Source organism: Ambystoma mexicanum, chromosome 7q (assembly GCF_040938575.1).
Source record: "Ambystoma mexicanum isolate Mex_15411 chromosome 7q, UKY_AmexF1_1, whole genome shotgun sequence".
NCBI lineage: Eukaryota > Metazoa > Chordata > Amphibia > Caudata > Ambystomatidae > Ambystoma > Ambystoma mexicanum.
In genome coordinates, this window is record NC_090941.1 from 744,991,322 (window position 1) to 745,017,254 (window position 25,933).

General features: G+C 45.5%; 1 protein-coding gene across 1 annotated transcript in view; it reads right to left on the reverse strand.

Annotated features, from left to right (window-relative positions):
* Nucleotides 1–25,933, reverse strand: part of DDX10 (DEAD-box helicase 10) — a 1,554,249-nt gene that overhangs the window by 1,425,335 nt on the left and 102,981 nt on the right. Inside the window, exon 6 of the mRNA XM_069640199.1 lies at nt 7,475–7,664. Coding sequence (XP_069496300.1) covers nt 7,475–7,664 — 190 coding nt within the window. The remainder of the gene's footprint in view (nt 1–7,474; nt 7,665–25,933) is intronic.

The window sequence follows — 25,933 nt, forward strand, 5'->3', positions numbered from 1 at the left end:
ATCCCATGCTGACCAAGGGGACAGACCAGCGAGGGAATTAGCCTTACGGCAACAGTGACTAAACTGCCGGAAGCGCCTGTGTAAGCACAGCTATACTAAATATGTAGAGACAACACACGGAGGGGGGACAAGCCGGGCAGGCATTTGGCATGGCTAAGTAAAAAGGATGAACACTCACCCATTTTTGCAATACAGACACAGCAAGGCACCATATGCCATACCCAAGAAGGTATTAATGCAGTGTTCTACCACGGTTTATACCAAGACATGCGCGTGCACATCCCCACAGACATGGAAGAGGTCCTGAACGACATCGACTGAGCGAGGAGGCAGCACACGATCTAGACACCGACCACGGTAGAAGAGATGATAAACACCATAAGAATGCTACCCACGGGGAAGCTCCGGGTTCGGATGGTCTGCCGAGCGAGTTCTACAAAGAATACACCACAGATCTGGCCCTGCATCTCCTGCAGGCTCTGACAGAGGTGCATGCTAGTGGTATCCTCCCGCTCAGCTTGAGAGAGCCTATAATAATCCCCCTGCTGAAACCCAATAAGCAGCCGCACGATTGTAGCTCATATAGACCCTGGTCTATGCTCAACCAAGATAGTAAACATTTAACAGCAATGTTAGCAGACAGATTGAAGAGGGTAATACACAAGCTAGCGCACCCCGATCAAACGGGATACGTGCTGGGCAGGAATATGTCCTGGAACCTGAGGCAGCTACATCATATGATGTACAGCACAGCCTCTTGGGACACACCGTGCACTATAGCAGCTTTAGGTGCCATAAAGGCTTTCAACTCCATTAGATAGGACTGGCTGTTTGCCACCTTGCGCAGGCTAGGCTTTGGGCCAGAACCTACGATGGGTTGAAATTATTTACAAAGACCAGATAGCTAGAGTCAGGACAAGCAGGCACTTCTCGAAGTCCTGGGTACTAGAAAAGGGCACTAAACAGGGATGCCCACTATCTATTGTATATTTTGGCAATGGAACTGGTGGCTGCATATCTGCGGAAGGAATATATTATGGCAGGTATACCGGTTCTGGAGACGCATCACCTGATCTCCATGTATGCGGACGACACACCTATATACGTGCAAAAACCCAAAGACAATCTAGAAATGATAACCGAAGCACATGCTTCTCTCAGATTTCAGGTATTACGGTCAGCATGGACAAGTCGTCCCCGTTTCCATTGGCTGCACTGGTGAAAACAAAACCCAACTAACTTCCAGTGCTGGCTCTTAAGTGGAACACGGCCTTGTTCCGATATTTAGGAGTAGACATCCATCATGATCCGGCCGAGGAACACAGTAACACACTAAAAGCCCGGGGGGGGAGGAGGACTAAGCTGCCCCTCTCATTGATGTCATTGATGGCACTGCTAAAGATGGTTGTCCTGCCACATCTTCTACATTACTGCTTAAAGAAGTTGGACACAATGTGCAGATTCTTGTGGCATAGATGCAGGATAGCATTGGCTCTACTACGAAGACCCTACGAAGAAGGGGGCATTAGAGTGCCCCATTTTGAGAAGTACTACTTAGCAGGATAGCTACAGTTCGTGGTAGGTGGCTAGCGGACAAACCCACCCTGGATACTCCAACCAGCGGAGCCACGTATCCTCCTGAAGGCAGTATTGTGGAATAAGAGACCGCTCCTTATTTGGTGTCACTGGGCATTCAGTTATGGGACAGAACAATGGCATTACTAAAGATGAATACCCATTTACGGTGCAGATTCCCCTGGCATCGCTGGCACCAGACGCAACCCAAGTGCGACAGGGTATCCACACACACTGGGAACCGAAAGGAGTTGTCATGGTGGGAAGCCTGCTCACAGGTACTGTATTTACACCACTCCAGGAGTTTGTGGACAACACGGGCCGCCACCGCGGTCGGTTTCTACTACACTGAACTCTGAAGAACGCGATCACATGTAGTTGGCCCATGTATGGGGAAATCGCTGGAAACACACTCAGTTATAGACACCCTGTATGAGCTTGCTGAAAGCACACAGACCATCGCTAAGCTGTACATATGGTGCCTCACAAGCAGACCCATACACAATTTGTCCATACAAGCTAAGTGGGAGGAAGATTTGGGGGCCCCCCCCCCCCCGAGTCAAGACACACAATGGGAGCACATATTGCAATACCACAAGAAGGTAACCAGGAACGCAACATTACAGTTGACCCAACTGTATGTGACGCACCAAGCGTACTTAACTCCCCTTAGCATATCACAATTTCCTGGAGCAGTTGCACAGGGCTGTCCTAGATGCACGGCCTCTGACGCCGGCATACTGCATATGTTCTGGTCTTGTCCTATCATAAGGAAGTACTGGGAAAATATTGCGGATAAAATGAAGGAGGGGAACCTGAACATATATCCACTATCACCTGCAGCCTGCTTACTGGACCGGTTTACACGCCTGGAACACTCCCACTCGGCTTCTAAAATGAAAGACTTGCCGTTTGTGCTAGCGAAACGCAGGACAGCAATGAGATGGAAATCTCAGCAGGGTCCCTGTATAGCGGATTGGTGGCAGGACCTTATACAATGGGCACTGGCAGGGACAACAGAATGGAGACGGGCGGCACACTTAAGACTCTAAGATACCAATGCTGATATGGTGGCATGAAACCTGATTATCCAGGCATTATTCACGCCTGCGCCACCAGGAACAGAGGCTGTAAAAGCATCCCCCGCACCACATATACAGACCTACAGTGGCATATTATGGGAGAAGCACATCGAGTACTGTATTAGCAACTGGGACGGTGGGTGTGAGGGAGGGGGTCGGAAATGTTGGGGGTTTGGTAGCGTAGGTTGGATATTTCCTTTTGGTTAAACTGGAGCACCTTGGCATATTGTATTGTTTAATCCTGTCTGCTTATGTATTTCTAGTTCTGTTGAGGTCATGTGTAGGAGTCACATTAATAACAATAAAAACCGTTTAAAAAATAAAATAAATTTAAATAACTATGCTCCAAATAGAGTGGATGGCTCATTCCTTGTTTCTTTGGCTCAGTTGGTACAGAATTTGGGCAAGAACAACCTTATTTTGGTGGGGTGAGGGGTTTTAATGTAACATTGGATCTGCTGGTAGACAGTGTTAGTTGCTCGTTTTTCGACGCTGGGGTCAACCGCAGGGCCTTGGTGGATTTTACAGAGGCATTCCAGTTTCTAGATGTTTGAAGACTCACTCACCCTCCAGACAGGCAATATACATTCCATTCTGGGCATCGTAACATGTGTTCCCACATTGATCTTCTCCTGACAACTGGTCCATGCACACAAAAGTTTCTGGTTGGGGACATAAGTTCTGTCTTGATTTCCAACCATGCCCCTGTATCAATTGAGGTATCAATGACATTTCTTATACCAAAATCTAGCTTCTGGAAAATGAACGTCAAACTGATTGATTTAGCAGTTGTCGATAAAATAGTGAAGGAAGCTTTTTTTGTGGTTAATATGAACTGGACAGATGAAGTGCCTCTGGAGTTTGTCTAGGAGGCATTTACATTTTATATGAAGGTTATGTTGTTCGGTCTCTCACGTAAGATGTGCAGGATGAAGGAGGGTGAGGTGAAGTTACTGGAGGGAGAAATACTAAGACTAGAGAAGCAACTGATAAGCTCTACTGTGGAGCTATGCTCTGAACTGAAACGAGAAATACACACGAGAAAATGCTTTCTGGAAAAGCAGATTAGCTGTTCTTCAGAACAAGATGTACGTATTATGAAGGATGAAATAAACGTGATTGGCTGTTTGCTCATCGACTGAGGATTATGGAAAGTGAGAAATCAATCAGTGCAATTACAGGCACGACTGGAGTTCTGATGTACGAGCCAAGGGAGATCAATAGGGAGTGTCGAGAATGCTACACCACGCTATATACTTCCGAGGGGAAGTGAATGCTGAAGACTTGAATTACACTGAAGAATGTAAATTGCAGAAAATCGACAAGACTACGAGAAATATTTTGGATGAGGAAGTTAGTGTAGAAGAACTGAAAAGAGCTGTTTGTCGCCTGAACGTAGGGAAATGACCAGGTCTTGATGGCCTGCCTGCTGAGTTGTACCAGATTATGCCAGATACAGTATACAAACTGATGCTTGCGATGCTGTGTTCTTCAAGAAACAAGGGGTTACTCCCTCCATCCACAACGCATGCCTCCATTTCGCTCTCTCTTACGAAGGGCAGGCCACCCACTGAACTTCAGTAGCTACAGACCAATACGCCTAACACTAAAAAATAATTGGATTAGGCATTGGCTCTGTAGCAGGAGAACATTGTGCCTAAGATTGTGGACCCTGACCATGCGGGTTTTATTAAGGGGAGGCATGCCTCTATAAAAATGCACAAGCTGACCTTGACCTTATTTGAAAGTCAAAGGTTATCATCTGAGGTGGCGTGCGTATATTTGGACACGGAGAAGGCATTTGATCGAATAGAATGGAACTTCCTTGTGGCAGCTTTGAAAGGTTTTGGATTCAGAGAAACTCTAATACAATGGATATACAGTTGTACTCCAAACGTATGGCCTGCGTGAATACGAACGATTTGTCTTCGGATGGTTTCGAACTGGAGTGGGGTACAAGACAAGGATGTCTGCTCTCTCCACTGCTATTCATACTTGTGATGGAGCCTCTAGCCGAGACGATCAGAAAGGATCCAGGGATACGAGGAGCTCAGTTTGGAGAGGCATTGCAAAAGGTATGGCTTTATGCCGACGATATGTTGCTGGAGGTAGAAGATGTAGATACTTCAAATCCAGCAACAATTAACCAAATTGACATGTTCCATAACTTCTCAGGATACAAAATAAACTGGTCGAAGTCAGAAGCGATGGCTGCATCAGATGTGTGCACCAGTCAGCAGCTGAGTAGATATGGATTCAGTTGGTGCCCAGATAGAATGAGCTACTTGGGCATCTGCTAACTAAGGATGTAAATCACATGATTAAAGAACATTTGAAGTGTATGATTGAGAATCTGAAGAAAGATCTGGATAGATGGTCTGAAATGAAGATGAGTCTTTTGGGGAAAGTTAATGCCGTTAACATAACATCTGCTCCACGCATTACCTATGTTCTGATTATGGTCCCGCTATTGCCAAAGAAGAAGGATTCAAAGAGAAAAGAGAGCCTCACAGTCTTTTATGGGATGGTACGCAAACCCTGCTGGAAGTTGTAGAAGTTGCGGTTCCCATGTGAGAAAGGGGGTCTAGGAATCCCAGACTTTGCGAATTATCATCTGGCTTTCACGGCAGGACACTTGCTTCCTTTCATTGACGATTCAACAGATGTCTGGACACAAGCAGAAACTAGTAGGTGTACGCCCCTGTCGCCTAGAGCACTCCCGATGTCCGAGAATGCAAATCGTACCCATCAACTAAGTTTTTCAAGGAATGCTTAGTTAGGCAAGAAGATATCTTCCATTTTTCAAATTCGTCGTTGTGGGTTTCCAGTGGCTTGGTGACCTGTTTGTGAATAAAAAGTGGATCACTTTTGTTAGATTGACCACAAAGAGGAGTCTGCAGGATTGCACATATGCTGAATATAGGAAAATGAAGAGGGTTCTTGGTGAGAGGATACCGAATGAGATCAAGGACCTTGCAGACTGGGTGCTGGAATTCCAACTGGATGGTCATATTGCTTCTAAAGAATATAAACACCTGGTGAAATACAACGAGGCTAATGAAGTTCTTCTCAATACATGGATCAGAAATGTGTGTGTGTAGATGCGGAAATTTATGAAAGAATGCTAACATGACATCATTAAACCTGGGTGAAAGGGTGAGGCAGGTTGAAATTCTAAACAGAGTATACTGACTCCAGTCAAGCTCTGTAGAAGGGGATTGCTTGATTCTGAGGCCTGCTGGAGAAGCAAACACAGAATGGGGTCATTTGAACATATGATTTGGGAAGGCAGAGTGTGGAGGTTGTTTTGGACAATGAACAAAGTATTGATACTTGACATAGATTATCATTTTTCAATCCTTATTTTGGGGGAGGATGACCTAATAGAGGATTTGTCATACCCACAGAGATGTTGGTTCTTCGGGGCATCATTATCTGCAAAAAAAGCTATACTGCGTATGGTCCAGCGACCAGCGAGATTTCAATAAAAATATATTTGAAAAGAAAAGTCAGATCTGGGAACAGTCTCACTTTCATACAGCGCACAGCGTTTTAAAAACGGGTAATTCCGACCATTGTGTGTATAGTTGAACTTACGCAACAACCGTACATAAGACTCCCTTATGCATACTTTTTGCTGGGTATCGGGGATATTGGCATTAACTCCCCCCCCCCCCCCCCCCCCGCCCCACACCAAAAGGATTTCTAGCTAGAATAAAAATGGGAATCCGTTGAAGGTAACAAACAGATTTCAATTTACAACTGTACATCCCCAATGCCCAATGGCAGTTTGGCTAAATCTGGTTTGATATAGTGATATAGTGGTCTATGAGGAGATAAAGTTTTAATTGCCAAGCTCCATCTGATGTCATTTTTATTGTAAACTAGTTTCAGAGCTTTTGTGTATTGTTGTTTGAGGCTGCGTTTCACAGACACAAAACTATTGAGGCTAGCCCTGAAGGAATTATTTTTTCTGCTGGGAGGACTTGACACATTCTCAAGAAGATAGGATATACCTCGAGGGGGCAAGGAGCGGTCCAGTGCTTCAAAGGAAACCCTGTCAGTGCAATGTGGAGGTCACACTTGGGAGGTCATTATTGGAGTATCTTTGATGTAAGGCAGAGTGGGTAGAGGCGAAGTTTAGGGTACCCCAGGAGACAAGTCACAACCAAGGGAGGGGCACAACCATCTTGGACTTTCCTAATTTATACACACACGCTTCCTGCACCCGTTCCCCCACCCCCACTTTCAGTATATGTCGACTTGCTGGACTAAAGCAAAATGTTACATGTAAATCTTGTTATGTTACACTCACTGCACTCACTTTGCTATCACCCAACCATATGTTACTTTGCACAATTAGATGGAACTTTTGTAGTGCAAATCTGCTTACAATTCTGTGCAAATGAACAGAATAAAATAACATGGCGTAGCATAATAGCGACTAGGTACAATGGCTCAGCTACCAAACAGTACATCTGTATATAAATGAGTCTTGCTCTTTTTAATGGTACGTCACACAGACTGAACAAATGAGTTCCATCAATTGAATATCTTGCAAAGGCTATGAACAATGCAAAGGAAAAGCAAATCTATGCCCTAGAAATCAAAACAACTGGTACACACCTTTTGGGCGAGCATGTTTTTGTAGCGTTTTTCGTCGGAAACCAATTCAATAGGTTGTTCATTTCTACAACACTTACTTGCAAAGTCAAATGATCCATTCTGGCACTTTGGAGGATCAGCCAGGCATTTGATGGAGTGTAAAACTGTAAATTATCATTTTACATTTTCATAAAAAGGAAAGAAATGTTCACCTGAACTTTGCTTTATCATGAACCCAGACATATTCTGGGTCTTTCAGGCTGAGGCGAGCCAGGTCCTTGACAGATTTTGTTTGCGTGGCAGAGAAGAGCAACGTTTGACGTTTCTTAGGCAAGTTTTCTATAATGGCATTCATAGTATCAGAAAAGCCCATATCCAGGATCCTATCAGCTTCATCGAGAACTGAAATAAAAATCATTGATGAGTGGCCTATGAAATGTTCATTTAAATGTTCATTCATCACTGTGCAATTAAATAAACTGTTACACACAATCCATACAAATTAGCTGCTATGCCATTTTCAGCAGGACGACCAGGTCCAGGAACATCGATTCACCAAAATGGCAGAGTTAGCTGAAGTGATATTACAGGAAGTGATGTCACTTGACTTTTGGCACCGATGGCATCAGTTCCTCTTTAACCTTGGTGACATTACTGAAAGAGGCTTGCGGGAGTAAAAAAGTAAAAATGCAAATATTTTAAAATATCAAATACGCAGACAAGAATATTTTAGATACCAACCACATTTTAACAAGGGTGCTGCTTTCATATGTCATGGATGAGGTCATGATATAATAGGGTCAAACCCAATACCATAACATAGGCCTTGGCAATACTGGCTCCACCATCGAGTTTGCTATTTGAACGTTTGTAAAGATCATTAAGCAATAACTATGACAAAAGAATTGAGCAATTTTGGGGAGTGCTGTGACACGATTTTTACTGAAATGGACTCAGACAAACTTACATTGATGGAAAGTCCGGTGAAGATCTACAGCAAAATTAAAACTGTAAAATTGGGAAAGATATACAGAGTATGTCATTGTATAAACTACAAAAGGGAGCTAACCACACACCTGAGGACATACAAGGAGATGCAGTCATCTGTGACGAGATTCCCAGGGCCGAAATATTGTTACATTTATATGCGCTTTCGTCTGAACTTAATAGGTTCCCCACAAAGTTAGGGTCCCATAAGAAGGCTCCCTTGGCAAGAAGAAAATTGTCGACTCTGTAAAAAGCCGGGAGAATCAAATGCTAGAACATTCACCGATTGGCTGTTGCGCAACACTAGGGCCAAGGAAAACGTGTTTGGGAAAGTTCATAACGAGATTGGAGGATTTAAACAGTGGAGCGATGTGGGCTAGATTCTTGTATGGATACACTATCTCAATGAGAATTGCTTTAGTGAATATTTTAATAGCGATACACAAAACGTTGGGGGGAAATGTTTTTCTCAATTAGTCCGCCATAATGAAGTAGCCAAGGAAGTCATTTTTCAGATAAGTGGAAAATGTAATCTTGTGAGTTAGAAAGGGAGGGGCACTGATATAAACTATATATGATATTATATTGTACTGTGTTGAATGAATTAATGTCTGTAATGTTTGTTTTAGATTGTTGTGTTTGAAGTAATTTGCCATTCGGAATGAACTAAGAGTTATGAAGTGTGTTAAAGTTTTTAATAAACTATAAACATACAAATAAATATGCCAAGGCACTGCCACATATATGCCACTTCAGCATTATATGGCCAGCTACTTCCATATTATCTGAATTATAACTGCATGTTGGGTATTGTCATTATATGAAAAGTAGATTGTCTACATTGCCAGTTGCTGCGATAATACAGTATTCGAAGATCCAACAGATATAAGTCACTTTCAGCAAACAGAAGCATTAATACTTTAATGCTAAGGATTTGTTATTTATATAGCTCTTTCGCCAAAGCGCTGTGCATAGCTCATATTTACATACAATTATGATCCCAACCGAGTTGGTCTTGCCAGGATTTGAACCTGCGACCTACAGATCACAGCAGCAAGCACTCAACCCGCTGAGCTATATTGCCGCTTTCTTATTAAAAATGCAATGCCACTATAGGAAAGCATGTCAAAACTGGCTGTACAATGCAGGCAAGGCATGGAACGAGACATATCATGTTTGCTGTAGTCTTGGTGAATACCTACACTGGCAACACCAAAATGCCAATCTAACCACATTACTTATCATGCTAACTTTCTCATAGCTGCCCAGAAAAATATCCAATTCCACAGTAAAGACTGTCTGCAACCAAAGGCCAGTCTAGCCAGGTAATTACACTTATGATTGCATTATCAGAGATGCCCAGTACAAAATGTCAAGTCACAGTATGAAATGGCTAATCTAGCTGCAGCAAAATGCTAGTCTAGACACGTAATAACACTATGATTACTTCATTATAGATGCCCAGGAAATTATGCCATGACGCAGTTAGAAATGGCTGGACTGGCTGAACCCAAATGCCAGTCTAGATAGTTAATAACACTGGTCATGCTTCCTTGGTCACAGATGCCGTGTAGAAATGTCATGCCACATTAAGAAATAACTAGACTAGCTGTAACAAAATGCGAGTCTGGTCACTAATAGCACATAACTAGCATGCTTTATCATGATTGCCAGTTATGTCATAGTGCATCCCCCCACCTGGCCATCCCCCACCTGCCCCATTCTCCCGACACGTCCTCCAACTCCAACCCCAAACTCAGTTCCTTGGTCCAGCATTATCTCCATGTCCCTCTTCCTTGTCCCAGTACTTACGTATGAGGCAAGGTGCTTCATTGATATTTTATTTGCAACGCGCTCATACGCGTTTTTCAGAGCGCAACGAGACAAGGGAGGTCAAAACAACGATCTTACTAGGCCCAGTGAGATTTAGAACGTGCAAGTGCATGGGAGAGGGAAAGGGGAAGAGGAAAAGGGAGAGGGGAGATGTAGAAAGTGCTGAGCATGGTATACAAATAATAACTGGTAGTGCAGCCAGCAGGGTGCAAGTGCAGACAAGGGTTGTCTGATAAGTGCAGGTAAGTGTAGGGCTACAGATACAGACTAAATGTGGCTGGGTGGGCCCAAAATCAGAGGGTAGCCAAGAGCATGCAGCTGAAGCAGACCTATCAGCAGGGGAGAGGAAAAGCAAAGGTCTCGAGGTCCGTCCGGAACCAGAGATGGTTCTCCTCAAGTTTCAAAGTGGCAGGGAGGCTGTTCCAGAGGGAGGCAGCAGAAAAAGATCTACCCCCAACTCTTTGCTTGGAGAAGCAACTGACCCTGAGGGAGTTGGAAGTGGAGGAACGAAGGGCTCAAGTGGGAAGGTATTAACGGAGGGAGAGTTGAAGGTATTTTGGACCCCGGCCCCAGAAAGCCTTGTGGACAATGCAGAGGTTCGTGAATTTAGCCCTTGCAGCCACAGGGAGCCAATGAAGAGATTTCAGGGCTGGAGAGATACAGTCCAAGGGCTTGAGGCCAAGGACAAGTCTCACAGTCCTGTACTGGATGAGTTGCAGAGGGTGGAGAGAAGAAGGCAGATTTATAAAAAGGCTGCAACAGTAGTCTAGTCTAGAGAAACCAGAGCTCTAGAGACGGTAAGCTTCTGGGGAAAAGGAGAGGAAAGGAAGGGTACCTCTGAGGAGGTGCAGTTAATAGTTTGACTTTTTAGGGACGTCAGATGTAATGAGAAAAGGAGTGTGTGGAGTCGAAGATGACCCTGAGGTTCTTAGCTTCACAGGTGGGAGCAGAAAGAGTAGGACTAGGAGTGATTAAGATTACAGGTAAGTAATCTAGGTATTTAACACAAGCACCCCATTCACATGCTCATTTACACTGCACCCATCCACCATGAGTCTTGGGAGGATAGCTCAGGGGCAACGTGCTTGCCTTGGAAGCAAGACAACACAGAGCAATCTTTTTACTTCAATACAAAAAAGTTTTAATAATATTTCATATCTAAGAAGGACCCAAAGGTGTGCAGCATATTTAAAACAAAATCCATAAATTACACTTAATTAGATCCACACAATCATTTAAGCCTACAAACCATTCATTTCACTTTCTCACACTAACATTCATACATAACCACAATAATTCGATCACAATCCAATATTTTGTTCAATGTTAATTCCTCTCCATACAAAGTTCACATATAGGTAACTGCCCTACTGTAATTAGGCAGTAAGTCGACACGTGTTTCAGGTTGTATTTTAGACTTTACTCAGTCCACTATGTACGCCAACCATCTTGAGGACATATAACAGGAACAAAAGTAACATCCCTTTTCGATCTAGTAGGGTGGATCAAATTGCTTCCAAAAACACAGGCGTAGAATCCCAGAAGGAAATCCCACCGACCCGTCTTCAAAACAATATTTTTTACGTGTGCAGACCGTGCCTTCAGTACACCAGACACGTGCCTAGTCACCAATTTGTCCCGCACACCTAATTGTTGTCTCTTGCCAAGATAGCAACTGTTTTCCCAAATGTTTCCTAGTTTCCAGGACACACCGGGATCCCCGGAGTCGATCACCCTCACAGAAATGTATTCTGTTTAGTTGTGTGTCGCCGCGTCACGCCTCCTTGTAAAAGTAAACGCCCCGTACATTTCTTTGAGGGTGATCGACTCCGGGGAGCCCGGTGTGTCCTGGAAACTAGGAAACATTTGGGAAAAAAGTTGCAATCTTGGCAAGATGCAACAATTAGGTGTGCGGGACAAATTGGTGACTAGGCACGTGCCTGGTGTACTGAAGGCACGGTCTGCACGCGTAAAAAATATTGTTCAGAAAACGGGTCGGTGGGATTTCCTTCTGGGATTCTCCGCCTGTGTTTTTGGAAGCAATTCGATCCACCCTACTAGATCGAAAAGGGATGTTACTTTTGTTCCCGTTATATGTCCTGAAGATGGTTGGCGTACATAGTGGACTGAGTAAAGTCTAAAATACAACCTGAAACACATGTCGACTTACTGCCTAATTACAGACGGGCGGTTACCTATATGTGAACATTGTATGGAGAGGAATTAACATTGAACAAAATCGTGGATTGTGATCTAATTATTGTGGTTACAAAGTATATGTATGAATGTTAGTGTGAGAAAGTGAAATGAATGGTCTGTAGGCTTAAATGATTGTGTGGATCTAATTGAGTGTAATTTATGGATTTTGTTTTAAATATGCTGCACACCTTTGGGTGCTTTTTAGATATGAAATATTATTAAAACTTTCTTGTATTGAAGTAGAAAGATTGAATCATTTGTGATTATTTATAAAAAACATATGTATGTTCTGTCATCCTCCATCTAAGGGTTCATCTGTTTGCGTATAGGATAGTAAACCATAATACTACAAAAACCACAAGCTACCCCCGCCTCCTGTTTTTCAAAATTACAGCTTATCAATACATCAACATACAGTCACTAAAAAAACTGTCAGGCTCCACTTTGTGACAGTCGTTCCGAGATTGTACTGTATTTTGCACATTTTTGGCAACTTATCAAATATTCTAAAGTACCAAAGGGCAAAAAGATTTAGTTAAGTGGCAATATGATATGCTATTTGTATAAATTAATACATTCTGAATTGTATAGCTCTATAAAAATGTTGGAGTCTTAAAGTTATTTTAGTGACTGTAAATTGATGTATTCATGCGTTGTTATTGGGAATCCCGGAGGTGGCGCTGGTCCCGTTACACTAAAAATGGGGCTTTTAGCCCAGTAACCGCCTTTATTGTTGAGGCAGTGTTTCAACCTAAACCATGTCTTTTTCATAACTTGGCTTTTGTGTGTGTCTACCATTCACTAACAGTGCATGTTGAATATGGGACACAAATTAAAATGTGTGGTTCAAATCCCAATTCAATTCCCAATAGACTGAAACACGTGTCCACGCCAAGGACACCCTGAACAATAAAGGCACTTCTAGAATAAATATCTTGTGTGCTGTCTTTCTGCGAGGAAGTTACTGGGCTAACAGCCCCATTTATATTGTAACGGGACCAGCGCCACCTCCAGGATACCCAATACAACTCATGATGTCAAGGTTTTGGGTAAACCTTTTCGGTACCTGGGGCTGCTAAAGTCCATGGCACTATTCAAACATTGTCCTATATTCTCGACCGCTGATCACGCATAGCGAGCAGAATTACCCAGAGCTGGTACCTTGTGGTTTTTGTAGTATTATGATACGTTTATACCTGTTATGTCATAAGCTGTGCATTAACAAAAAATGAAGGCATCGACCAGTTGATGGAATCAGGATAGTAAACCAGGCACTTGTGAACTTTTGTGAGAAGCCCTGGCAGGATAGTGAACCAGGCACCTACAAGTTTTTGGGGAAGAACTCCGACCTCTGTGCCCTGAAACCCAAGTGCAGAGTGGTTGAGAGGATGTGGAGGACTTTGGGTGCATCCTCTGATAAACTGGCCTGCCTCCTGCTCTAAAGGCAATACAGACTCTGTCCTCCCCAAGAAAAGGGTCCATATCCAAGCCCATGTCTCTGCGACCTCAAACACGGCCAAACTCATTAAAATCTGCAAGGAGCTGCCCAATCCTACTGCAGTCCCCACCTCTCCTGTTCCCTCATAGGCCCTCTGTACAGCTCTGGCCTCTCACTTCACCACTAAAACTCAGGACATCCTGTCCTCACCTTCATCTTCCTCTCCCTTTCCCTTTCCCTCAGGCCCCCTTTGGTTGCCTCTCCCTTTCCTCTTCCTTTTTCCTCCTTCGCTCCGACAACACCGGACTAGGACTATGGATAAGCCATATCTGTTATGTTACAGGTATTTATAGAGCACACATCCACCACAAGGGCACAGTGGCAATGGATGCAAAACCAAGCCAGATCACTATGAGTCGAGAAAAGCAGGGTTTTTGGCAGATGCCGGACCTGCAGGTGGTTTGTTAATTTCCGCATGCCGGTAGGAAACTCATTCCATAAGGTACCTGCCGCGACCGAGAAAGCCCAGCCTCCCATGTGGGTTCCGCAGAATTTCAGGATAGTAACCAGAATTTCAGGATAGTAACCAGATTTTCCACTTTGGACCTTAAGGACCTACTGAGGATGTATGGCCTGAATTTGCCTTGGAGAACTTCAGCCCCCAGCACATAATACGCCCGATGTACAAGGCACAAGGCCTTAAACGTAACTCTCTTCGCTACTGGGAGCCAGTGTAGCGCCTGAATCACTGGACTAATGTGGGAACCATATGGCGATCCTGTTGCCACTCTGGCCGCCATATTCTGCAATCGCTGAAGCTGCTGAATCAGGCCCTCAGGTTACGCCAGGTAATGAGCATTACAGTAGTCAATGCGGCTAGAGATTAACAAATCCACCACCTGAGGACACAGGTTCTCTGGAAGAAAAGGCATGATCTTGCAAAGTTTCAGTAGGTAGAAGCCCGCCTTACAGACCGAGCTAACTTGTCCAGCCATCGATAGTGTAGATGACAGCACAACTCCTACGTTTTTGACCGATGTGACCGGAGATGGAAGATTACCCAGAGCCGACGGCCAGAACGCTTGTCCACAGAGAAGTCCCAGAAGAAGAACCCACCAACATAACCTCCGTTTTATCCCCGTTCAGTTTAAGCCAGTTGCTGTGCATCCAATTCTTCACGGGCCGACAGCTGCTCGCGCAGTCTTGACAACAAATCAGATTGGTCAAGATCTAACCGTACCAAGATCTGGGTGTCGTCCGCATATGCGTAGCATCTGAAGCTGCGGGAGCGGATGAGAGCAACAAGCGACTGAACGTGAAGATTGAATAACATAGGGGACAAGGCGGAGCCTTGAGGGACACCACAGGATAGAGTATATGAGAGAGAGAGAGAGAGAGAGAGAGAGAGAAGAGGAGGAAGGGAAAGTTACTGACCACATCCCGGCAGAAAAGAGGAGAACCAGGTCAGGACGGTTCCTGAGAGCACTGCTGTGGCCAGGCGGGACAGCTAAATGGAGTGGTTAACTGTATCAAATGCCGCAGACCGATCAAGAAGTATCAGTACACCCACTCCACCCCAATCTGCAACATCGGCAGATTGTCTACAGCTGACACCAGGACACTCTCCGTTCCCAGTCTTGGTTGGAACCCAGACTGGAATGGATCACGACCGTTGGCATGTTCAAGGTAGGCAGAAAGAAGGGGGGGCACCAGGGATTCTAATACTTTCATGAAAAAAGCAAGCAGTGAAATAGGGCGGTAATTAGCCAAGTCCGCGGGGTCCAGCAAAGGTTTCTTCAAAAGAGGAAGGACGATAGCGTGTTTCAATTCAGCTGGGATAATTCCCTGCTGAAAAGAACTATTGACCGTGGCAGTCACCGGAGTGATAACTCTGAAGAATTTCCTGCAATACTGCCACTGCCATAGGGTCAGAAAGAGCTGGCGATTTCAATTTCGTAATTGCTTTTAGCACGTCCTCTGACGAAAAGATGGGAAATTCCGACCAGGAGTGGGAAGGTCTAAAATTGACTCTTTCCATAGGTGGCCTCTCCAAGCAGTTGCTCTGACTGAGGTCTCGAATACCAATCAACTTAGTAATAAAACATTTGACCAGGGAATCTGTCAAAGCCTGCGAGGAAGGCATTTTGGGTGCAAAGGTACTAGTAGAGCTAAATGACTTGACCACCAAGAAAAGCCCTTTTGACTGACTAAGAGCCATCTTAACTTTCCTGACGAAGAAAGACGGTTTAGCAGCTTTGATTGAGTTACGATAATTGCGGCCCATCTTCTGGAACCAAACCTTTTCCTGTATATCGTAGCTTTGTCGCCATATCCGTTCCGCCTGCCTTACCTCGAGGCAAGCTTTTTTCAGCTCTGCCGAAAACCAAGGAGCTGAGGGATTTTAAGGTTGAGTGGAACAACAGTGTCTGCCACTTCGAGAAGCGCCAGCGTCAAAGTAGACAAGTCCGGTACAGGCAACAGATTGCATTTATCAGCCGTTAGAGTGGCCAGTGCCATTCGATTCACCCGCTGCCCATTCCACTATGGCCGTGGGGCCAGACATTCGGGGTCACCATGCAGCATGAAAGAAGACCGTGATTGGACCAAATCACTGGGCTAAGGGGCGGGGGGGGGGGGGGGCACTTTGAAGATGTTCAGCCGAAAAGATGAGCTTGAGAATGCTGCCTAACTTGTGGGTGGGCCCCACTACCAGCTGGTTTAGGTCTGCCATAGAATCATGGAAGTGGGCTGGACCGCTGGCCAGAGGAGGGTTAAATCGGACGTTAAAAACACCCACAACTAAAATATTAGGATACTTCAATTGAAGTGCTGTCAAACAATCTCTGGAAACGTATCACAGAACACTGTGTGCGAGCCAGGGGGTCGATATACTATGAGAAGGTGTAATTACAACTTATCCCCACCCTCAACACCTACCAAAAGGGCTTCCATTTTAATGGAATGGGGATGGGAATTTGTGTAAGAGTCAGCTGCGATTTAGCAATTACTGCAACCCCTCCAGCAGGATGCCGGGCTATTCTCTCTAGATGTATAAATGCTGTAGTAAGTGTGAATGCTGAGTCCTAGCCAAGCCAAGTTTCAGTAAGGCATAGGATATCAGGATCGTGTTTAGAAAGTAGCTCAAAGACAAAGGCTGTGTGAGACATGAGGGACCGTGTGTTAAGTAGTGTCAATTGAAGGTGGGGACTTACCCCAGCTGCTTTGGCAGTTCAAGTCCCAGCATGATAATAAATTGTTGGGAAATATGGTGTCGGGTGGGGCGAGCTCCAGCAGGCAACACAGAGTCCGCCCATCCGGCCCGGACGCGACACAGACAAGACACAGCCGGGCTTGACTTTGGTACAACATCGGCACAGTAGGTGGGCTGTTGCTGCGCCCGACCGCTATGAAAGTGTCATCCAAACAGGTGCGCCCCTCCTCCTCCAGAACCATCAAGGACCACATTGCCACCCCGCTCCAGCCTTGGGCAATTTCTGCAATCACACTTTTTGCCACTGGATCTTCCCCTCTCTCCACAAACATTCCCTTGTGCACCCCCTCCGAAAACAACTTCGGCTGATCCTACATGGCCGGCACACTATTGCCAGATTACCATCACCCCTTTCCTGGACAAACTCCTGGAAAACTGCCCATTTCCCAGCTTACCCTCCACACTGAATCCGTTGGCTGCCTCCATGACCATCAGTATGGGTTTCGCCATTACTCCTATGCGGATGACTCCCAGATTCTTGTCCGTCTTGACCTCACACAATCTGACAGCGTCCCGGCTGAAGAAATGTCTTGAGGACCTGGGGTTGTGGATGATGAGAAACTGGCTGAAGCTTAAAAGGCAGCAAGACCGAGGTCCTGGTTGTGGGTACTACATCTCCCCAATTGTTTTGGACCTCGGAATTCTGGCCGACTAGCATTGGCCCGCTCCCCACGCCGGTCCAATCGGTCAGGAACCTGGGGGTTAGAATCTCTGCCTCCCTTGCCTTAGATGACTAGGTGGTTGCAGTATGCAGAGCTGGTCACTCTGGACTACTGCAACTCTCTCCATCTTGCCCAACCACCCTATTTGATTAACAGCCTTCAACTTTTGCAGAACGCGGCTGCTCGTTCCATACTCTGCCCTCCTTTCGGATCTCACATATCACCTCTGCTGAAGAAACGTTATTGGCTCCCTGTTTGCCAATTGGTTCTTTTTTAAATCCAGGTGTATTGTGCACTGTGCCTTTTATGGCATGGGAGCAGTGTATCTGCAGGCCAAATTCGCTCTCTATGTTCCGGCCCGCCTGTTGAGATTTCAATCGGCTCTTCTTGTTGCTGTTCCTAGTTATCGTCTGTCTGTAAGGGGGGACGTGCCTGCTCTGTGGTGGTCGCCAGAGCCTGGAATGATCTCCCTCTAGCCCTACGGGGTACCACTCTGTAACGCTCACCTGGTATTCACGGGGACGTCACTCAGCCTGTTCTGACCTCTTACGACCTCGAACCCTTCCCTGGAGGCTATTCGCCTGGAGACTGGGACTGAAACACAGGATTGGTAGAGTTTAACTCCCTATTGTCTCTGTGTGCTTGAACCCCTTCTTCCCCGGGGTCCAACCCTTCCATTTGATCCACAGCTCACCTTGTTTTCTTGGATAGTGTGCTCTCTGTCCTGCTTTCAGCGCAGGGGCGCATTGATTGATACGGGCTCGTTGCTGCCTAGTTACTTCACTGGCAAGAGTCTGACAGGTAAGTATAATGAGTATTTTGAACAGTTCTCCAACTTCGTTCCTTTCCTTCCTTAGATGATGGCCGGCGTCCAGGGATGGCGGCGTGCTGCTGAGATGAGTAGCGCTGAAGGTAAGGGAGAGCGCGATGCACCCCTTTCGTATTTGAACAGAGTTCTTTTTCTGTGTCTTTTAGGTGCTGCAGTGTTTTCAGCGTGCATGCCGGTTATGAAGAACAAATGCGGTGAGTAAGCGCCGTATGCGGCGCCTCTAGATGTTTCCACGCTAACCTGGAGTGTCTTTTCCCTCTTGCAGATGGATGAGAAGTTCCAGAGACAGAGTTCCCCCAGAGCGGCTGGGATTCAGGTAAGCGTTTGAAGCTCGTACAGCATTTAAAAATAAGCAAAGATTTGCAGAATGCTTACTAATGCCTTTTTTCTGTTCTTTTCCCCTTTCCTTAGGAAGCGGCATGCCGGGATGGGAATGACACTGCCGAAGATGCCCGCAGAACAGAAGGAGCGATGAATGATGGGCAGAAGCGCAAGGTAAGGCTGTTCCTAACGGTGTTCTTGTTCTTGCAGGAGCCGAGTGCAGAAGAAAGATGCAGGCCTACTGGAGACCGATCCGAACACGGTGAGTGTCACGCTGCAGGTGCAGAAAACGCAAAGCATGTTTCTCAGCCTGGGTGTGGCTTAGTCTCTGGGTATCCCAGGTGTCTCTGGGCTGAACCACACCCAAAAGACTAGACCGCACATGCAGTTCTGGGAACCGAAATATGTGGGGGCATCCATCTTGTCCCCATCAATGCAGTACAAGTCCAATCCCCAATGTTATCCTATGGGAGTGAGCGAGTCTGGTGCCACAAGCGCCAAGTCTGACTCCAAGTGGGTCTTTGGAGGGATGGAGAGGCCCATGTAGGTGATCGTGGCCTGGTTCCAGCCTGACATCTTGGAGGGCTGGGGACATGAGGGGCAGGAATCATGACACACTGATCATCTTTCCGTTTGCAGATTATTGAAAGCCATCCTGTATTAACTGTCCAGTTCTGTTATGGTGTAAGTTCTCCTCAGCAACACAACAGCGCCAAGATGCCTCTGGGCGTACATGCGCTTTACCAAGTTTAAATAACATTTACCAAGTTTAAATAACATAACCGAGGCACAGAAACTGCTCTCCTGAACACCCGCAAAGATCTGCTCTCTAACCCAGACTCCAGCTCTCCCTCTGTCCTAATCCTACTTGACCGTTCCTCTGCTTTCGACACAGTCAATCACACTACCCTGATCAACAGACTCTGTGTGAACCTGGGCATCATAGATCAGGCATCATGGATCAGGCCATGGCCTGGCTGACCTTCTTCCTGGACCATCCCTCCAAGGTCCAACTCGGGTCCTTTCTCTCCAACACATCCCTCTCCACATGTGGTATCCCCTAAAGCACGATCCTGTCACACCTGCTCTTCAAAGTCTGGTCCCTTTGGCCAACCTGATCTCCTTCTCTTCTAACTTTGTGTTATGCGGACACTCTGCCCGCTTTCAGGCTTCCCTCAGCCTCCTCGCCTCCCCCACTCATTCCTTACTGGCTATCGGCGATTCAGGATTGGTGCGCCTCTAACAATCTTTGCCTTAATGGCAGTAAGATGGAGATCCTTTTCATCTGGACCCCTGCTCCTGCTTTCCCGCTCTCACTCTGGCTGCACTCCATGGGTCCTCCACCCTCACCTTCTAGTGAGGCAGAAAAACACTGGCATCATATGCCACTCCATCCTCTCCTCACATCACATCACGGACCATGCCAAAAAGGCCCACTTCGAGCTGCACCTCCTCAGAGGTGTTCTATCGTTGCTCACTTTCCCCCAGAAGCGCACGGTTTCCAGAGCCCTGGTTCTCACCAGGCTGGACCACTGCAACAGCCTCCTTCACAATCTGACTACCTCTACTCTTCGCCCCCTGAAACTAATCCATAACAGGACTGCAAGACTTATCCTTGGCCTCAAGCCAGGGACCATGTATCTCCAGCCCTGAAATCTCTCCACTGGCTCCCGGTGGCTGCAAGGATCAAGTTCAAGACCCTCTGAATCGTCCACAAGGCTTTCTGGGACTGGGGCCTGCACTACATCCAACTCTCTATTCCAATATACCTTCTTTCCCGAGCCATTCGCTCAGCTACCTTGAACTCTGAGGGTCCGACGTGTCTCCAGGCAGAGGGTGGGTGGGGGGGGGGGGGGAGCTCTCTCCTCTGCAGGTGCCTCCGTTTGGAATGGCCTCCCTGCACCTCTCAAATTTGAGCCGGACCACCTGAAGTTCGGGAAGCAGCTCAAGACCTTTTTCTCCTCTGCTTTCTCTCTCCCTCCCCTGCTGACCTACCGGTCTGCGGCGCCGACTGGTTGCTTGGCTACCCTCACACTCTCACTGGGTACCAGGCTCCTCCATTATCAGTCTCCCTGATAAATAGCACCTTCTTAAGACTTCTTGTGCTTATTTAGACATACTTTATTGTAAGTTACACTGAGCTGTTAAGCATAGAGAAACCACCGGGTCCCATCACACAGGCTCAACTGATTATAACAGAACTCTGGGACTGACCCATATCCAAACATTCCACAAGCTGTCAGAGATCCATGCCAGCTCATAGATTTGCATCAAGTACATTACAACACATCTCCTCCCTTTCCGATGACCAAACAAACATGAGATGTCCAACAGTCCAACACTGTTCTCCTTGCAAGGCACCATAGAAATATGAGCGATGCATACAAGGAGAAACTCACTCCTGAGAAATACACGGTGCATCTTTTGAGATGATGCAACTCATTAAAACATCTGGAAAAATCCCATTGTGGCACTCACTCACATACTCTGAGTCGCTAACTCCCTATACTTTGTGGCACTCACATACACTCTAGGGGTCGCTACCTCCCTAAACTTTTTGGCACTCATATACACACTCGGAGTCACTAGCTCCCTATGCTTTGTGGCACTCACCCACAAACCCTCGGAGGCGCTACCTCCGTACACTTTGTGGCAGGCACTCACCCGTCACTCGTGGGCGCTACCTCCCTCCCTTGAAGGCGCTACCTTCATCTATTTTAGGACTCTAATACCCTTATTCTTGCACACTTCAACAATGGCGGCACATTTCACAATTAAAACATTTTGCATTTACATATTCTCACAAATGTAAATCAACCAACCTATAAAGTCCTAAAAGTCCATGTTGCTGTGCAACGTAATACCTGCAATGCCTCAATGTAAGTTATTACTAGCCCACTTACACAAACTCTCACATCACGTCACTCAGGGCAACCACATACTTCCATATCCACCTTCATCACAGTAACCGCAAATTAAATATCTCAACGGAAGTCCCAAAATCTGTGATTCCTCAAAACATTATGCACAACTTCTGTATCACACATAAAACTCCACACATGCTATGACCTTTCATACTCAAACTGTGCAATTAACGTTTTTCTTCTTTAAAGGATACATGCTCCCATTGCTTGGGTACATTTACACTGCCCAATCCGCCGCCGGGCAGATCCTTTGTCGTCACCGGCAACCAGCTTGTTCCTCTCTTAAAGTCCAGCTCTTGACACTACAAAGGCGCCGACGGACGTTTCCCAGCTTTTCCATTTGGGGCGTGCCGCACACAGTAGCTAGTCTCTGTCCGCCCCTGCTTCCTGTGCTTTCATGTGCCGATCGCTCCGAATGGCACACACATATATGCATTCCACCAGCCCGAAAGTCTTCCTGCTCACTTTACTCTCTTAACTGCACCGGCCTCTGTTGTATTGGAATCACAGACGTAATCACTTCTCCTAACATCTCGGTGTTCTTTTCTCTAATACCCCCGTTCCTTCGCTGTTGAGCTCACTGAAAAATGTTCTCTCTCAGAACACCAGTCTGTCAGCTCTTTCAAACAATCGCCAGTACCCGGCAGCTGCTTGTGACGTCATCATTACCTACAAGCTCCAGCTACCAACCGTCATGTCACAACTTAGTTTGCCACACATTATGCAGGCAATCCGCCATCACACCTGGTGCCTTTTAAACATGACACTCGTCATGTGTAACCTTCTTGTGGACGAAATGACACTGGCACAGATGCACTGGGGTATTCAATTCTTGTTCCACTGCAGCTACAAACATTTTTGGCCAGTGTTAACCTAACAAAAATTCATTTCACTTCTCAATAGTGCTGCGCTCAGCTAGAGCTTCCTCACCGAAAGACCGTTAAATCTCTCACAGACCAACTTCACACTGTGTTTACAGTGCGCACTGTGCTAGCTATAAATTCATAATATACTTTTGCATGTTGGTGTCCTCTCTTGCGCAATAGCCTCAAACTGTCGGGGCCTCAATTCACTGACTGACCACCTAGCTCCCATTCACTTTCCCTTTCATCTTCTCATTTGGGAATCCGCATGGCTGGGGCAACTTCACAAAGCTTCTTCTTTCATAATGTGTGCATTTAAACTGCAACTTCCGTCTCACTGCCCAACTCTTCACACATGGGGTTTTAATCCTTGCGTAATGGTGCTCCTCAGCTTTCCCCTTAATTACACTTCTTATACTTCTGAACCCCTCATCTTCGCGCAGGGTCCCTTTAACTTCACTTTATTGGCCCTGGGACCCTCTGCACACTTCTTATGGCGCTATAGGGTTTCTTTACTTCCAAACACCGTGTGCTCTGCTTAAATTACTTTCTGTTTCATACTTCAACTTTATAAGGCCATTACTGGGGTTCTAATTGTCTTTTTGGGGCAAGCATAGCTGCTTCTCATTTCTCAGTACCCCGGTCTCTTCTTAACCCTCTCCGCCATGGGTAATGGAACTTACTTCTGGGTTCCTGGGGGGGCAGTGGTCTCTCTCCTTCTGCTGCTCCCCTCCAAAGAGTTCTTCTTGTTTTCATGGGCTCTTAGTAATACTCGTCGCCAATGTTAAATAGCACCTTCTTCAGACTTCTTGTGCTTATTTAGGCATACTTTATTATAAGTTACACTGAGCTGTTAAGCATAGAGAAACCACTGGGTCCCATCACCCAGGCTCAACTGATAATAGAACTGTGGCACTGACCCATACCGAAACATTCCACAAGCTGTCAGAGTTCCATGCCAGCTCACAGATATGCATCAAGTACATTACCACACTCCCCTGCACTGCCTCTGGGCTTACCACGGACTTCGGGCCGTAACTCTAACCTCTACAGTCCCCTGCTCCTTGCACTTACCTAGAGCCGCATTGCTCTGGCGGCACTTACTCAGAGCAACGCTGCCCTGATTGCACTTCCTCCCTCTCCCTCCCCCCTGCACTTTGCATTGGGCACTTGCAGGATCTGAATGACAAGGCCAAGTAAGATTGTTTGTCTTGTCCTTCCTTGGTCTTCCCTCCCTTGTCTTGTCGTGCCTAGAAAAACGTGGGTACAGGTGCGTTACAAATGACATATCATACATGTCCCTCTACTAGGGGTCAGACTAATGCGGAATAAGGTAAGCCTAAGACTGAGGCTAATGGGTCAGTTGAGAATTGAACGGTCTCTTCTCCCAATCCACAAACAGAGTCTAAAACTCCATTGTATCCTGATGTACCTGTGCAGAATAGAAACGCATTATTCACTTCAATGGAAGATATTGATTGACTTACCGTTATGCCTTTGTCAGAGTGGTCAAGGAGGGTCTCTATAATTACGAGGGATTCATGTTGCGTGCACCATATTGATGACTTGGCATGTGGCAAACTGAGCGTGAGTGCTACTTTGTTTCAGAACTGATACACATTAGCTTGCACGCGCACAGAAAGATAAAGTATTAAATCCTCCAAATGTAAAAACATGCATGCGCATTAATATAAATACATGTGGAATTCATGAATCTCAATATAAGTGGCCATTCACAATGAATCAGAACTCGGTGGTTAGGGCTTTCTTGCAAAATACACTTTACTTCTAAACAGGTTTTTCAGAAGACAGAAGGTAGGTATGCGAGTAATCTCAACCTTTACCATCAGCAGCTGCAGAAAAAGCCTGGTGTTTTATGGTCTGCTAAGTCTCGCTAGATAAAATATGCTGCTGTTTAAGAGCGTGGCCAAAAGAGTTTTGTTATTTATTCTGGTCAGCAGTAAAACACGGGGTAAGTAAGCTAAGTGCCTAAAGCTATTTAGGAGTTTTCAATCGTGCGATAAAACAGGAGCCTTGGAGATTGGAAAGTTTCAAGGTAACGGTGACCTGGGAAATGAGATGGCATCACTAACTAAAGGAAATCATTCACCCAGCCTCCTCATGTTGCATGGAATGTCCATACGAGCAATGTGCAAATCAATAATTAGGATTTAAAAGACTTAGGTCAGTTAATAGTAATGAATTATGTTTTCAATTCCAATGTTTAAGCAGGTGTTGTCATCATGACCTACTAGGGACAAATCATAAGAGGAGGTGTGGTATGAATATAATCTGAATATAATTATTGAGATAAACCTGACCAATGAAAAAATTGAAATTGGGAAAAGAAGGGATGTCTTTGAAGAGGGTTGTGTCCAACCATGTTTGGGGTGGAATGCAATAAAGTATTTTGGGAGTGCTTTAACCGTTGCAAAAATGTATGAACTGATGATGTGATATTGTTGAGACTTGGGTTAGTTTGGTCCTGCAACACCATCTAACCGCTCCTCCGAGGTTTTGTACAATAAACGTGCTTTATGTACAACTGTGTACTTGCTCCTTAAGTGGTGGGCTGTTTTGCTTTAAGGTGATTAAAGTTTGTTGCTGAATGAAAGGACAATCTCTGATTCTCCCGGAACATTTTCCTATTTGAGTCTGGGATCAAGTTCAACATTTGACTAATTTTATAGACTGGTGTGAAGACTGGTCCTGAATTCATGATCTTGAGGTTATTGTGAAACAGATACCGACCACAACCCCCTCACAGTCACCTTCGATCTTGATTTCAGTATTTCCTTTCCCACAAATTCTATTTTGTCACGTGCTACTCAAAACGACAAGCATAAATTTAATAGTGTTGTTGGAAATAAAGTTAAAATACGTGAACATATATATAAGGGATTAGATGAAAGTGATGTGCACAGATTATTTCACCATCGATCAAGACATTTTGGAAGCTTTTAATTATTTTCTTTTATTTGTAAGTCCTATGTTTACAGTACAGTAACCAATAGTTCTATTTTAGGTGTCGCCAACACTGCAAAATGGTATGAAAAAGGCTGTAGAAAAGCAACATAGGCTTTAGACATTGCTCTGAAATCACAAGGAAACATCCGCAATTAAATAGTTACCAGGAGGAACAACTACAAAATAATTTGGTCTCAGGCAAGGGAGAAGTAGTCTCTTGACAAATTGGCCGGGCTTGAGGAGGCTGTAAACAAAGATAATGTGAAATTCTGGCACATTATAGCAAGTGGTCTCACTAGCATCCAGCACCTGCAGTCAATTACTGGGGTTACTCTGACAGGCTTCAGCATTTATGTCCATTGTTTATGAATCAACGA